Here is a 15983-nt window from a genome sequence, read left to right as displayed (position 1 = left end):
TTCACGACAATAAGTGGTAAAAACTGCCTCTCTTTTGTCCATCTTCATTATGCCGAGTGAAGCGAATCTCAGGGCCGCCCGGGAAGTCGTGGCATCACGTGCCCGGCATGCCCGGGGCCTCCACCGAACCTCTTCCTCCGGCATGACTCAACCTCTCTCACTTCGTGCCGCCAGCTCACGCCACCCCGGATCCTCTGTTGCCTCTATTCAGAGGATCGTGACGAGGCTAGAGACCGGATTTACGCCTCAGCAAGTCGGCAGACCGCGGGTCCTCACAGACGAAGAAGATGAAGCTATCGTGGCCTTCGTCATCTGGATGGAGAGGTCCGGATTTCCCGCCTCTAAGCCTGAGATAGAAGATGCCGCCACAACCCTCCGTCAGCGCAGGAACCCTGATGCCGATCCCGTCAGCAAGATGTGGTATGCTCGCTTCCGTGACAATCATCCTGAGCTTGAGCAGGCATTCCTCAAAGCCGCAGAACAGTCTCGTGAGTCCTGGGAAGCCGGCGGTCTCGATGACCTCAAACAGTGGTTCAAGAACCTTACTGAGACCATCCGGAGTCATAATATCAGCGCTTCTGAGTGCTGGAATACTGACCAGGCCGGTATTAGGATCGGTATCCTCAGGGAAAGCGTTAAAGTCCTCGTCGTACGGACAAGGCGAAGGACAAGGAAGCAGGTTCTCTCCCCTTCCAACCGGGAGACCTGTACCCTCATCGGTACAGGCAGCGCGGCGGGTGATACGATGCCGCCGTGGCTTATCTTCAAGACTTGGCCTACACTAGATTGGGCGTATATAGATGCCGATCCTGATATCCGCTTCGCCCAGTCCGACACGGCCTTCTCCAACGGCGAGATTACTCTCGAGTGGATGATACACTTCAACCGGTGTTCCTGGGCTAAGTCCGCTAAGGCACAGCGTACGGGACAGACATTTGAGGAGTGGTTTGGGTGTGATGAGTTCCTTAGAGATCCTGTGCGAAAGCACGTTCAATATGATATTCCCCCCTATCTCTCACGCCGCTGATACGACTATCTGGAGACTCATCGTCTTTGACGGCTTCACGGGACACGGAGTCTTCGCCGTTAGAGAGTATTGTGCGAAGTTCTGTATCATCACAGCTCCCTTGCCTCCTCACTCTACGCATGTACTACAGCCGATGGATGTTGGGGTCTTTCAGCCGCTGAAGAACGCCCACCAGAAGCTTCTCGGCAAGTGGCTTCGGAAGGGCAATATCTCCTTCTCCCGCACTGACTTCGTCCGCGGCTTTCAGGCAAGTTACACCTCTTCTTCTATATCGATAGACTCACTGAGTTAAAGCAGGAAGTCTTCGAGGAAGGATTCACGGCACATAATATCATCTCAGGCTTCGAGAAGTCAGGCATCTATCCACCAAATCCTAAGCCGGCGATAGCATATCTGGCCAAGAAGCAGCTTCAGGCGAAGCAGGCTGTTGACCCGGCCTTTGCCTCCCTCCTTCCTCAGGAATCTCGCTTCCAGGCCGCCGCAGATACCGCCAAACGACTCTCAGACCGCTACGGCGATACCTTCAGCTCCCCCACGCGTGCCGGACTTCGTCAGATACGTAATGTCGTCACGGAAGCTGTGGTTCTTGAATCTACAGTCACTGCTTATGTCGATGACCGCCGGGCTCGGATTGAGAAGAGATACAACGCCACGAAAAGAGGGAAGAGAGCGAAGCCGATAGGAGATTTTAGTCACAACGTTAGTCTGCAGGAGATTCGAGACCAGCAGGAGGAGGTTATCGCCGAAGCCCGGCAGAAGGAGGAGAAGGCACAGGTCCGGACCGCTCGCAGCCTCGTCATCCAGGAGATGAAGAAGATCAAGGACCAATGGCGGCAAGAGAAAGAGATCACCGTCGACGGCGTGAAGAAGAAGGCATCGTGGGCTCAGTGGTTAGAGCACACAGGGAAGGACATTGAGTATTATTCTATGGAGACACAACGCTCGACTATGCATCAGATACTTACCCAAAAGCCTGACCCTTTCATGATAGATACGCAACTGCCGCAGGAAGTCCACGAAGCTATTCACAACGCTAGTTTTGCCCCGAAACCCCTCAGCGCGATGGACTGGACCGCTCTCGCAGGAAGTGACGATAGTATCACTTTCCAGCTCGAACCGGCTCCTGCCGAGGAAGATGAAGATGACGAGGAACTCCCTCTATTCGAGCCTCTACTGCGGATGCCCTCATCGCCGCCGGTTACACCCTCACCGCCGCGGCTGCCGTCTTTGCCACCTGGACCCCCCTCCACGCCGTGCCCGATACGGCCTCAACACCACATATCAGGAATACAGAGGATCACGGGCATCATCACACGAGCAAGGGCCGCACAAGAAGCCAGCCCGGAGGGCTAAAAAGACGCTCTCACAGCCAAATTTATATGAGGAATCGTCCAGGAAGGCGGCGGCCTTGGAGGCTTAGGTGGCGGCTTCTATAATAGCTGTTGTCAATATCATCAATATCATCACATCAGGCATCGCCAATAGCTTCGACTTGCTCTTTTGCACCTTCATAAATCACTCTGGACGGCTTCCAAAACTGAGAGACCGAAAAAGGAGGCTTTTCAAGGGGGAAAACAGGGCCCCACAGTGTCTCATAATTTTGTGGCTGTCTCACAATTTTGTGGCCAACCTAGCTTGCTAGGTTGGCTCGCCTGGGTCGCTAGACCCACATGAGCCAACGGGTACTGAACTATCTGTCAAAACTTGAGTCGCGGGTGTCGGATAAGATGACGCACCAATATCACTAACTGTGGAGCAAGAGTGGGAATCATGGTTCCAAGACAATACGCCCACATGCCCTCGGCTTGCCGGTGCCTCAAAATATTCACCAGATCCGAACATGTCGAAATTCTTAGGATAACCCTAGAGTCTATACAGATAAAAATGCATTACTCGCACAATACCTCGGGTAATTGTAAATGTGGGCAGTTTCTCCTCGGCGAAACTGAAATACTCCGGGAAATCCCCACTTGGACGAATATCGGGCCAAGTCAAGCTTTAAGTCAAGTGGATCAACACCTCAGCTGCCAAAGTTATTACTGCCAGAACATCACAATGCCGCCCCTTCAAACACACCATCAACGTTGAGGGATAAACTTGATTCGCTTCGGATTTGGGAGGAAAATTCTACACCCCTGCTGTTCCGACGGTTCCATCCGGATGCGTCTGTCAGGGTGGGCCTGGGATGTCCAACAAGTTACTCCGTACCCGAAGCGATGTTGACCTGTTTTCATCGAACAGAAAAGCCGCGAGAATAACGTTAAAGCTACCCCCGAGATTTGTAATCTAGAATTATTCCGACCTTGGTTACCCACGGCTCATATCTCGCGGTTTTATCATCTCTGGACTTTGTTGAGCAGACTACACATCCGATAGTGCCCAGCAAATATATTTATTGACCCGCGAGGCACACTTTCCAGCTCATCCTTACATTTTTCTTCTGCCCAGGTGGCTTCATTAAACAACGCCAGAAAAAGCTATTCAGGTATGTCGGCTAGAATCAGAGTCGCCATCGCAGGCGCTTCCGGTGTGACGGGCTCCTCTATTGTGAACGCGCTACTGGCAAACCCTGAGAAATTTGTATGTTGACATGCTTGAACGGTTGTTCGAGGAGGCACTTCCCCCTTCTTCCTTTTTTTCCTTTTGTCTTTTCCTCTTTGTCTTCTGCGTGCGTTGTCGGACTATTGACATTTCCAAAGGAGGTGACGGCTCTAGCACGGCCAGTATCCGCAGGGAAGCGCCAGTATGTCGAATTTGCCGGGCGTGGAGTAATTATCAAGCCCGTCGAGCTCGAGGCATCATCAGACACCTTGGTCCAAGCGCTTTCCGGCATGGACGTTGTCATCTCCTGTATGACATTGGTACAGCTTCGGGAAGAAATGGCTCTCATTGCAGGAGCAAATGCGGCTGGTGTAGGTCGCTATGTGCCGAGCTGTTTCGGCCCCTGCTGCCCACCCCGAGGTGTCATGCTGGCCAGAGAGATGGTAAGAGATTGCATTGAAACCTTCAACCCATCCCGGGAAGTTGTCTAGAAGTCTACACTGGCTAATTACAAGTTACGAACCTCAGAAGGAAGACATACTGGACCATATTAAGACCTTGTACCTCCCGTACACCGCTATCGATGTTGGCTGGTGGTATCAGCTGTCCTTGCCAGCCTTGCCTTCGGGAAAGATCGGGATCAAGGCAGAATACTCTACTACGAAGATCATCGGTGACGGCAATACACCCTGGGCGCTTATAGATAACCGCGATATAGGAAAATATGTCGCGAGAATCATTGCTGACCCGAGGACGTTGAATAAAACTGTTTTCGGATATGGCGAGGTTCATACGCAGAACGAATTGTGGGAAACTCTTGAAAGAGTCAGCGGAGAGTCTATTCCACGGGAATATGTATGTGTTAATCATGCCACTCCAACGATTACCATCTAGAATCCTCCTTTGCAGCAACAGACTGATTGAGATTTTATAGCTGTCTAAGGAAGACTTGCTCAAGACTATCACAGATGGTCAGGCAGCGATCGCTGAGCAACATCTGGATCCGGGGGTTATGTTAAGTCTAGGCATGGCGCAGTATAAAAATCTCTTGGGAATTCGGGGGGATAATACCCCCGAGCATGCGAGATACCTGGGATACCTCGATGTGAAGGAGCTTTACCCCGATCTCATAGTCACCCCTTTCGAGGAATTTGTTAATGACGCTTTCTGCGGTAGAGTAAAGACTGTTTACTCTTAATTCAGCATCACTATTTCCCTTAGCTAGCTTGGTATTATTTAGCAAATAGCATACAGTGAAGTCAGATATATCTCCCTTGAGGTATTGCTGATTGATCTAATCCCGGAAGCTCGTCCGTGATGTTGCATAACATCCGTGTGACCGGATGGATGTAACTATCTGGTTTCACATCTGGCCTGTCGCATAATCCTAACGACATGGACTTAAATAGCTGTGCCCGAACACATGTCTGTTCGATTTCTTTGTTCTTCAGATAATTCTCATCAATCGACTGGTGCCACCAATGATCCCTGCGGAACCAATTGTCTGACACTTCGCCAAGGAGATCTAGCGCGGTATAGCAAAAGGCCGCGAGTCTCTAATTATTTAGCTTAACTACCGCTGATTTCGATAGGCCCTCAAACATGCTTCGTCAAGTAATCTGCACAGTGTTTCCTACCAGGCGCGGAAATACGAGAGGTAATATTAAAACATACAAGCTTGAACATGCGCAAATACAAAGGTTCCATCGTCTGGCAAAGAAGCACCTACATGCCATACTATCTACCTCAAAAGTCGCCGGCCAAACTCTAGTAGCAGTTGCCTTCGTAGCAGTTCACCGTGCAGTCGTCACTTTGGTACCTGTCAGCATAATAATCACGTAAGAGCACGGCTTTGGGATTTATACGCACACGGTATCACCGCACTTCCAAGTTTTCTTGTTGCAACACTGCTTGTCTGTGCCTACGCACGTCGCGTTTCCATTATCAGGGCCACACAGACCGTTGTATGCGCGAACTGGCTCCGGAACTTGAGAGAGTTCTTAGTACTGGTGCGCTGAGCGTCGCCATACCAATAGTAATGAAACTCACATCCATTCACACAATACATTGTATCAGGCAAGATTGACTGGCAATCCCCTCCTAGTCGAGGATTCAAGTCAAAAAATGCCTTCATAGAGAGGCGGTTCTTGCTGGCCAAGAGGGCACATGTATTTGAATCGACTTTTGACTCGGTGGTAACCCCATCTCGGCAGTTGATGCGGCCAGCATGTAGAGCTGCAGCCTTCCAACTTTCTGGCTGGCAGTCATCGGCTGACATGGCCGTGTTGGCAAGAAACAAGCCAGCGAGTGAGAGTCGTAATGCCCGCAGAGGCCTCATTGTGAACAAAGGTAATACTCGAGAGATTTTAGCGATGGAATAAGTCAAGTGATTGAGGCCTGATGCTATGCTTGAGCAGTGCAACACTTACTTGTAGCTCTCCGTGGAGTATAGGTTTACAGGCAAGAATGGTATTGATGAGAGTACACTCACTTGAACGTGTTGGTTGTTGGTGATTGTGAAACCAGACTGTCCCACTTTCATGGCTGTGCGCGGTCGTATCGCCCCTTGAGGAAAATGCGCCGCATTAATGATGCAGGCGGTAAATTATGTCGTATCACTCTATATTACTTGGCCCCGACTGAGGTCAGTTGTTTATTCTGCGGCATGTGTTTAGCATATATTGGAACGCCCGATTTGTGCCTTGTAGTATATCCACAGTTCATCCTCAAATCTAGTAGCTTTGGGGCTGAAAAAGACGGCCTTGTGGATCAAGGTTGCATGCATATACGAGTAATTTTGATTCAAGTTGGTACCGGAGTTCAAGGTTGCTGTCAAAAAAGTGTCATTCAAATTGAGTTGCCGGCAAACTGCAGGGGCAAGGATGAAAGAACCCTGACAAATGGTGAGACTCTTATCCAGGGTTATGATTAAGTCGATAATTTTGTAGATAGCTGTTGGCTCGATCAACTCGCTCTATTTGCTACCGAAACCCTCGATCTGTCTCCTCTCAGAGTATACAGCTTCACACTCCTACATCGTTTGGCCACATTTCCTCCACAATCTGCCAGATTCGTCGGCGATTGGTAAATCCAGGGGGCACACGCAGTCCAACCTTGTCGTAGTCCCACACATAACCTTTCTTTGACGCATATGAAATGGGGGACGGGGGTTGTGCAGGACTCAGAACCTGCCGAGTAATCTTTTCCCAGTTCCACTCCTCTGTCTCGGACGGTTCTGAACCGGCTTTCTCGAGTACCAATTTCGTATCGAGATCCGAAAGGAACGGGATTTGCAAGAACGCTTGCTTCCATAGATACTGAGGCATCAAATAGTTGCAGTCAAGGCAGATAGGACTTTCCTGCAACAGGGACACAAGCTGATTCTTGAGCTCCTGCGGCAGAGTCATGAGACGGCCCTTGAACTGTTGCATGAACTTGCTCGACAAAGGACCGGTGGTCCAACTGACTGGTTTAAGGTTTGAGAGAAGCTGAATCGTCAAGTCAGGAATGACGATAGGGTCATCTTCCCACTGTCAAAGACGATTAGTTGCTGGTACGCCAAGGAACGGGGGGGCGGGTTTCAAAGTTACCCATCCATCCCACTCATCTCCATATCTGATTATGCAGGAATAGGGAATAAAGTAACGCCCAGTGCCAAACGAGCGTGGTTGACCTGACTGGGATTCTGGCAAGTAAGGGAGGAAGCCCATGTGCGGGTGACGGTCCATGGGTCGAGCACAACGGCGTTCGAGCGTCATCCAGAGATGTCCTATTGAACGAACCCGAGCATTGAATGAGGTCCTCATGACGCGGTTGGCCACTTCCTCACAGGCAGCATGTATCCCCATGAATAGCTGCATAGAGGCAGGCGGTACCAAGGTATTGGGCTTGTCAGGCTCGTACCGGGACTGGGTGTCCACACTTCGCTTATCCGGGAGAAGGACTAGCCCTACCGAGGGATGCCAGGTTGCGACAGCATCAAAGCGATGTACTGCATCGTCGGCCAGGTCCAGGGACGGCGATTCCCCTGGTGACCAATGCGGGCCAGATAGGGCAACGACGTCGTCTTTCCAATCTCGTTCACCAGGCGAGCGCTCGGCCAGCTCTTCGAGGTAGCAGAGAGGCTCCTCGAGCCTGATGCCGCAGATGGTGCAGATAGGATACTCGGGGTGGTACGCCATGGTTGCTCGCAGCGAATCAAGGTCAGAAGAGGGGTCAAAGCAAGAAGTTTTTGGTATGATAGAGAATGCGGTATCGTAAGAAGCTGAGCAAGGAGAAAGTGAAAGGCGAGGCTGGGCGGGGTTGGCTGAAACCATGTGTTGGTGATTCGCGGGTGGAGGCGAGCATGATGGAGAGGGCTGTACTCTGCGGCCGGCGAAGAGATCTCGGCACTGCTACTAGTGGTGGGCTTCAAGTTAGATCCACTCAAGAGATGCATGTCATGTCGATGAAACATGATGTTGGACAGGGATTATATCTTCAGCTACGTCGCCCCTTGGATCTAATTGGCTGTCACACTGCTGCAAAGCTTCCTCCTTTAATGACTTCCAACGGTCAAGATGCATCCTTGTCACCCCACACGTCCATCCTTTCTCGATGTTGGCGGCATTACGGCTGAAGAGTAAAATGAAATTACCTCTCTTGTATTCACTTTTTGAAACAAGACACATCGCATTGACGTTATGTACCTAGACAAGTGGATCAATTATATCCGCACGTACCTCTATCTGCTGGTCTGCCAAGACGGCCATAGCCGTTAATCTGTGGGTTCTCTCGTGTTATGGAGAAGCCTGGTGATTGCTGTTGGTAGCAGACAATATCACGTTGCGACTGCATGCGAACAAAACTCAGCCCCAGGAGCAATTTACTGGAACTGGGTCTTCTTATATCCAGTGTTGGTTGTATCGTGTAAGAGGTAAGTTACTATGACCTGATCTAGATGCAACAAGGTGGACATGCGGGGGATACAAGCGAAGGAGGTTCAGGGGCCACATCCAATCTCACTGGCTCATCTACCAGCTTTTCTTCGCTGCCAGTGGATTCGACATCCTCTTCTCAGGACCTTGCAGCAACTGGCACTGATCTCAGCCAAGGAACAATCGAGACTCGTCTGCCAAGCTCCTCTGATGATTCCACCGTCCCAACTTCGTCTGGCAATTCAGAACTCGGATCAGGCACCAGTTCAATTCCTTCAGTTGATGTAACCGAAGATGTCAGCACTCAGCCGGCCCCTGGCTCTGTCACTTCATCTGAGATTGGTTCAGAAACTTCAGCATCTGGCCTTCGTCGCCCCTCAGACCCAACGTCTGAAAACCTTACATCCAATCCCGTTAGTGGTACCCCATCCCATACCATTCCGGATGTGACTACAGGCTCGAGCTCAGGATGTTCACCTGAAACTCAGTCGAGGACCCTCTCAGCCAGTCAAGCGAGCACATCAGGAAGCGGTTCCAACTCGCAGTCGACAACCTCTCAGCTGCCAGAGCAACCTGAGTCTATGTCTACTGAACGCAGTGGAGACACTGATAACACCAGGACCACTGACACCATGTACTTGAGCTCAGAGCCCTTGTCAACGGGTACCAGCACATACCAAGGCAGCTCGATGTCAGAGTCGGAAGCGGTATCATCCAGGCAGTAGATCTGTACCGAAATTGATCCTACTCGTCTATCGACTCTGGCATCTGATACGGTCTTTTCTGATGGAGCTATAACCGAACACACTTCTGTTGGCACTGGCATCACTCTCACCCGCGAGTCAGGGTCATTGTTGCTTGATCAATCCACGACCTCTCTTGATGAAACTGCAACTGAATCTATTCTTGTTGGCTCTGATACCACTCTCGCAAATGAAATAGGCCTCTCTTCCTTTGATCACTCAGTAGACTCGGGCGTGCCTTTAAGCACCGAAGGAGCCATCACAACAGATGCTCCTACTACCTCTGATTCAATTGAAGGAATAGAAAACATAGCTACTGTCCTATCAATAACTGGTTCGGCCATGATGCGTCCTGCTACCTCAACTACGGCGGAAAGCAGCGTGTCCGGTGTGACCTTAACTATGATAAACCCCCCTGAAGGATTCCATGTCGCTATAGTATCTGGCCAGCCTGAATGGATAACTAACACATGGATTACGATAATAGAGAGCGACTCTTCTGAGCCTACGGTTGTTCTAGTTCTTGTGGGTTGTAGAGGCTGCGGAGAACGTGGCTCTGGCATTGTTCTATTCAACTTCCCCCCTTTGACTAGAGTTCTCTTCTCATTCCCCGGACTCCCTCGATTCTGGTTCCTATGTATCCCTCCTGGATGTTCCGAGCCCCCTAACACGCCAGATGAGGATGAAAATGACGATGAAGATAAGAATGAGGATGACTAGACCAAGTCATCAACTGCCTCGAGCATACGCACTGGAGACGTGACGGCCAGAGACTGTCTTGTTGCATGCACCACCTATACTGGGCCCGCGGATAGCTCAATCACTCCGGAATGCATAATGATATGCATAGAAACATATACCGGTTTTAGTGTTGGTGGCGTTACCAGTAAAATATCAGCTACAATAACTGCGTCCCTACTCTCAATGGCAACCTTCCCGAGTCCCAGTTTCCCAAGAACCTGGCGACGGATATACGACCATCTATCGATCACGTGTATTAAAAGAGTATGCTCCTGGATTACTTTAAATCCATCATCAACCTAAAGATAAAGCTCGACCTTGCGAAAATAAAGAAAGGTAAGGAAGTAAGGAAAACTAGCTAGAACGATATGCGGGCCTGTAGCGGCGTTAGGCGGCGTCATCAGCGGAATAATCAAGGTCAACCTTGCCCTGAATGACAAGGACTATATCAGGGTCTTGTGAGTATTCTGCTCCTATCCATGAATCTGGAATTCTTGGCTGAAGACCCCCCAGAGAGACTTTGCCGAAGACCAGCGAATTATCTTTCCCTATCTGAAGCGCTGGAAAGTTAACTGGGACAGTCTGGAAGAAAGGCCGGAATCCGATGTAAGGCAGCACAACCGCGGGTCCAGACCGCTCTCTGGGTGATCGACACGACCCCCCGCAACGCAAAGCTCGAGGAGTACAAGCCCAGGCTCATCATCTTCACCGACGGCTAGGACAACCTGTCGTCGCAGCACAACCGGGGCAGCATCCAGGGCCTCCTCCGACACCCGGGCATCCCCCAAACCCACATCACCATCATCAAGGCGAGCCCGGGTGGCAACTTTGCCCTGAAGGAGATCTGCGCTCCCGCCGAACACTGCTCGTATATGCAGGTTGAAGCGTCCAACAAGGCCATTCAACGTGCCTTTGTAGACGTTGTTGCGCGGTCAGAAGACGACTTACTATTTCCATTGAGGGATCGAGTGACACTGTTGATGCGCTGACGTCTTCGTTTAATCAACTTGGGCTTGAGCCTGCGTCGCTTCTTGCCGCTCCTGATGAAGGTAACCGTCGAGGTGGTAATGGAGGAAGAGGGCGTGGACGTGGACGAGGACAAGGCTGGGGATGGGGTCGGGGTCGTGGGCGTGGTTAATTGTCCCAAGGCTGTATCGTGGCTTTTCAGAGTTACTTTGCATTCTCTTTCCTTTTTACTCTCAGATTGACAGACGAGATGTGATGTTACTCTATCATTCTTCAAGGTTTTCTATAGGTCTCGTGGTGGAAGTATAGAACCGTATAATAAATATCTGCGCTCAGCCCAAGTCTGCTGTTCCTCCATCCGACACTGCAGAGACCCCAGTAAGTGTTTCCTAAATTGTGTATCTGTAGATCCTTGTTGTTGTGCCAAGGCTATCCTTGTCATGAAACGGCCCGTCAAGGAGGTCAAATGTGGTGCCTCAGGCAGGAATATGCTTATAAAACGCCCTCTGTGGGGTCACAGCTAACACAGAACTCATCATCTCTAACTACGTTACCTCTGACCCCCGCAATTTATTCCCACGTCCAAATCGCCATGTCCTCTCCTGAATGGGCGGTCAGAGCTAAAGTCGGAATCTCGGTATGGACCAAGTTCCGAGTGAATTCTGGTCCCATTGACGATGCACTCTTTGTTCCACCACTCTTGCCTTGGAAGGACTATATCTTCTGCCCATTCTACGGACGCATTGCCGAGTCCCCTACAGATTGCTTCCTGGTCACTGGCTGGGAATCGCGAGAGATCTATGACCAGTTCAAGGCATCTCCTCAGTACCAGGAGTTGATGACAAACTTACGCGCCGATGGCATGGAGCCGGAAACGAAGACCATTGCCTTTACGAAGAGGATTTTCGGCCAGGGCTTTACCTCCAATACCGAGATTTTGACCGTCTATTGGCCCACTACAATCTCTCCCGAGACCCAGCACGCAGTGAAAAAGATGCAGAGCCTGTCTCATAGGATGAGGCCACGCACGTCCTGCCATGGGCATTGGCCAAGCTTTGGATGGATCGATGGGCTTCAGACTTGGAATGGCGAGAACGTATTGGCAAACGTGTGGTGCAATAAATGGGTCAGTAAGGAGCTGGAGGAGGAATTCAGGCGCACCGAGAAGAGGCCTGTTAGACCGGGTGATGGCCAGTATGCCCTCAGCGTGGATCTGTTTGAGCGGGACTTGAAGGCCTTCGGCGCTGTTGGTTGGGAGTCGGTTCATGTGGATTTTAAGCGTGCGATGGAGTTAAATGGGTATATAAGAAGGTGGGCCTCTTAGTGGTTGTGTTGTGTTGTTGAGGAAGTTGGCCGGAGACGAAGAGGCTCAGGGAGGTAGGTAGATGACGTAGCTGATCGCTTGGATTCTCTGCGAAGTAGTCTAGATAATGTGACAGACCATTTCTATCTGGATAACGCATGTGCGATGGGATGCAGCCACATTGCCAAAGAACATGACAAGATACATATTTCTAACATTTCGAAACCCTGTACTAACACAGTTGCCCTCTTCTCACTGCGTGCAACAAAACTCTCCCGAATACTGCATACACCTGTCAAGCAGGCAAGCTAATTTACTTTTTCACAGCCTTTGTAGTGGCAAATGTGAATTTAGGGTTCCTTAACCCCATCTCCCATGCCAATGCAAAGAGAGTCCAGGATTCTGGATTCCTACGCGACTGCTCCGACGATATAAACGTGTTCCCCTTAAGTGCTTTGTCCCTGGTGATTTGGCTGAGTTTATCTAAAGACGCAATGTTAGTCCTCCGAAGTTACTTTGGGTGCTCAACCGAAACTTACATGTAGTGTCAGGCGTGTGCTTGGTCAATAAGGTGACGTGAAACATTTCGTGGAAAATGGTGAGAGACGGTAAGGAAATAGTTCCAATAGAACGTCCTTGTTTTTTCACTTCAGGGATATCGTCAAGTTTCTTATACCACACCTTGTTTTTCTCTTTCTTGAAGTTCTGAGGACAGAGAGTGACGATCGTTGGCTGTCGTTGGTCTTCAGTACCGGCCATGTTGTCGGGCACAGAGCAGTAGTCCCCCTTCACATCGAAGCGATACATCTTCAAGTGGTCCACCCAAAATGGGTCTGTGGCCGGGCGTTAAAATTGTTTTTGAATTCATATGGTTATTTTCAAAGGGGTCATACGTACACCAGGGGGGGGGCAGTGCTTCCCTTTTTGCCTCGTCTTCCTCCTTCTCTATGTCCTCTTCTCTCTCTTTAAAGATGTCGTTGTACCACTCTGCCTGAGCTTGTTCGATTTTTTTCTCTACAAGGCTGCCGTTGACTAGCTCCAATGGATACTCATTGCCTGTGCCTTCTTCTAGAGCTGCATCGTCCCATTCCCTCTCTGTACCGTGAATTGTCAATATCGCACCAGTCAGAAGGGAGGCGGGGCTCTCACCAAGAGCAAACGTGCTGTCACAAAAGAGCCGTGGCTTGTCGTCCTCTTCATTGTCCTCATCGTCAACAAAGGCTGCGAGCACATCGTCCAAGTCCTCTAACATGAAATATTAGTTGCAGCTCAAAGAAGGATGATGCGGAGTGATTGATTATGAAAATACTTGCCCCTCATCTTCTCGAAATGGCTGTTGAAATCGGCCTCTTCCTTCGGGTTTAGGTTGAAAAATGTCTTTAGATATTGAAGACTGTCGTGTTCCAGATCTTTTTCCTCCAGAGCATTTTGAGCGGCCTTCAAACACTCGTCCACATGGTTGGCGAGATCAAACGCTTCGTCGAACCACACATCGATGAGATGGTTGTCACAGCCACCATTCTCAGTGCCTTCCTTGACTTTGAAGACCTCGGTGACCTTTTTCCTGTCCAGAGCTTGCGTTATCTGCGAGAGGAAACCCAGCACGACGGTGAGCGTCGCTAAATACGAGCCGAGGGATGAGGAGAAGAGCTTCGGCAACATCTTGACGGATGCTGTAAGCCGAAACGGAACACGAAGCTGAATGATTGGGAAGATGGGAGAACAAGGTGAAGGAATGTAGGTATCGAGCAAAGAGACAAATTGGATGCATTGCAAATGACGATGATATAAAGAACTAGATCGCTAAGGTGTGATGTGCCATCTGGCACAGCCAAGGTATAGAGCCGAGGCTCAGCACAACTGGCTGATTAGTCCACGAAATTAGGTATTCAACGTGAAACCGCAATAAGAGATAGGACTGGGTGATGATACGGCCTTTTGGGCCACTGTCTGATCATCTGATCATAAAATTCTTTCTTCCTGCATTTGCCGGGCTGCGAGTTCAGGTGAAGAAGATAATGACTCACTTTGCAGGGGCTAGCAAACCGCAACCAACAAACCATCTAGAGAACGCATCTGCTATGGGATGCAGCCATATTGTCAAAGAACACGATAACAACCAACAAACACCACATGAGCTGCTCGGGAAAATGAGGTTAGGGGCTAGCATCCACTCGTGGTGCATAAGTGACAGATTAAGTTACGTCCGTGCTAGATTCTCGTATTCAACATGAAGGGTCTTACCTGACACAAATGGCCAACCAACAACGCTCGCAAAAAGCCTCAACTCGTCCCCAGAACCCTAGCATGTAGCCCTTTGGATAATGTGGGGCAAAATGGGGCGGATCAAGAATCCTTCCGTCGAGATTGCAGTTAAAACTGCCGATATGCAGCTCCTATTTCAACATTAATTGCATGCACGGGCCCGAGGGTATTGGTACGGTGTTGAGTGGTAGGATCGACATTACCAGGTCCAGGCTATGGCCTCAACCTGGACTGACAGGTCGGAGTGATCGGCAGAAGGGTGATGAGATGAATGGCTCTGCACGCTTGGACAGCTGCCTCTTCCTCTCGGCAAGTTACCATCAATCTATCATACATACATATACCAATGAGATGTCTTCTTGACAAGTACACTCGAATATCATATTCGGAGCATCCCTTCTTTCACATCATTGTCACTCTTTCACCCCATTGTCACTCCTTCATCAAACACCTTACCTGGCTGAGAGCAATCCCTTTGCCATCATGAGGGCTTTCATCTTCAGCCCGGTACTGTTGCTCCTCAGCAATCACTTGGCCTTGGCAGCAGAATACGGTGTTGAACTGGAATGCCAGGCCGGCTTCTGCCTTTGCGGTACTGAATGTCGCACCATTGGGCGGGAGCAATCCTGCTGCCCAAAAAAGGGTGGACATGCTGAACACCTTTGTGGCCCCGGTATTTCGCCTTTTCATCCGTCCTGTTGTACTTGAATATTTCTGACTCTTATCTTTAGGTAGGGCTTGCTGTGGTGCGGGCTGCTGTCGCGAAGGATGGGGGTGTGGTGACAACGAAATGTGTTTTCCGCTGGTCGCTCGCACTTCTTCTCTGCGGCCTGACTGGACCAGTACTATCGTTACGGTAGTTAGGCCCGACCCTGAGCATCCCACTACTGATATGGAAATATCTGGCACTCTTACTTATGGGCCTACCGTCTCCGCTACGCCCCCTGGTGAACCCTTGAGCAGCGAAACCACGACCTTCCCCAGATGCAGGCCTGGTCATTCCTCCAAGACCCAAGGGGAAACAACCGGGCTGGGTCCAGACAGTACCAACCAGGATTCCAGTTCTCAGACTACCTCTCAGGCACCAAAAGGATCCACCGGAACCCTACCTCCAACCCCAGAAAGCGACTCCTCCGATCGAACCTCTCGCACTGCCGGGGGATCATCCGAGCCACCGTCCAAGGACACAACGACCAAGAACGTGGACTCCACGGCCCTATCTGACACAACTGCCTCGGGTAATACTGACAAAGATACTGGTTCAGCCACTCCAACCATCATTACCAACCCAAATGGCCAAGAATCGACAATCCTTCCACCAGAGAACACCGAGATACCTGTCCCTACCACGGTTACCGACTTGAACGGTTCAGTGTCAACCATCTTTCCTCCTGGTGGCACTGAAACAGAGTTTCCTACCGTCATCACCAGCCCAGACGGCCAACAATCCACTCATTCCTCCCCCGGCAGCATTGAGTCAA

The 15983-nt window shown here is 50.3% G+C and overlaps 6 protein-coding genes across 6 annotated transcripts; 3 read left to right on the top strand and 3 right to left on the bottom strand.

Moving 5' to 3' along the window:
* Positions 1-142: 142 nt before the first annotated feature.
* On the top strand, positions 143-2380 carry NCS57_01188900 (HTH CENPB-type domain-containing protein; the record flags this gene model as incomplete). The annotated part of the gene is made up of 3 exons (XM_053061585.1): positions 143-920; positions 970-1274; positions 1325-2380. The coding sequence occupies 3 exons, from the start codon at positions 143-145 to the stop codon at positions 2378-2380; spliced, it is 2139 nt and encodes a 712-aa protein (XP_052908113.1).
* Positions 2381-3514: 1134 nt separating this feature from the next.
* NCS57_01188800 (NmrA domain-containing protein) lies at positions 3515-4766 on the top strand (the record flags this gene model as incomplete). Its single annotated transcript, XM_053061584.1, has 4 exons — positions 3515-3607; positions 3727-4011; positions 4097-4423; positions 4503-4766. 4 exons carry the CDS (start codon positions 3515-3517, stop codon positions 4764-4766), a joined length of 969 nt encoding a protein of 322 aa, XP_052908112.1.
* Positions 4767-5335: 569 nt separating this feature from the next.
* Positions 5336-5906, bottom strand: NCS57_01188700 (LysM domain-containing protein; the record flags this gene model as incomplete). Its single annotated transcript, XM_053061583.1, has 3 exons — positions 5336-5378; positions 5498-5555; positions 5618-5906. The coding sequence occupies 3 exons, from the start codon at positions 5904-5906 to the stop codon at positions 5336-5338; spliced, it is 390 nt and encodes a 129-aa protein (XP_052908111.1).
* A 685-nt stretch (positions 5907-6591) lies between these two features.
* NCS57_01188600 (uncharacterized protein) lies at positions 6592-7749 on the bottom strand (the record flags this gene model as incomplete). The annotated part of the gene is made up of 2 exons (XM_053061582.1): positions 6592-7098; positions 7159-7749. The coding sequence occupies 2 exons, from the start codon at positions 7747-7749 to the stop codon at positions 6592-6594; spliced, it is 1098 nt and encodes a 365-aa protein (XP_052908110.1).
* A 3777-nt stretch (positions 7750-11526) lies between these two features.
* NCS57_01188500 (uncharacterized protein) lies at positions 11527-12258 on the top strand (the record flags this gene model as incomplete). Its single annotated transcript, XM_053061581.1, has 1 exon — positions 11527-12258. One exon carries the CDS (start codon positions 11527-11529, stop codon positions 12256-12258), a length of 732 nt encoding a protein of 243 aa, XP_052908109.1.
* Positions 12259-12550: 292 nt separating this feature from the next.
* Positions 12551-13899, bottom strand: NCS57_01188400 (uncharacterized protein; the record flags this gene model as incomplete). The annotated part of the gene is made up of 4 exons (XM_053061580.1): positions 12551-12720; positions 12777-13070; positions 13135-13482; positions 13632-13899. The coding sequence occupies 4 exons, from the start codon at positions 13897-13899 to the stop codon at positions 12551-12553; spliced, it is 1080 nt and encodes a 359-aa protein (XP_052908108.1).
* Between the last annotated feature and the right edge of the window lie 2084 nt (positions 13900-15983).

Source organism: Fusarium keratoplasticum, chromosome 10 (genome assembly GCF_025433545.1).
Source record: "Fusarium keratoplasticum isolate Fu6.1 chromosome 10, whole genome shotgun sequence".
Classification (NCBI taxonomy): Eukaryota; Fungi; Ascomycota; class Sordariomycetes; order Hypocreales; family Nectriaceae; genus Fusarium; species Fusarium keratoplasticum.
The sequence above is the reverse complement of the archived record's forward strand: the minus strand, read 5'-3'. Positions and strand labels throughout refer to the sequence as shown.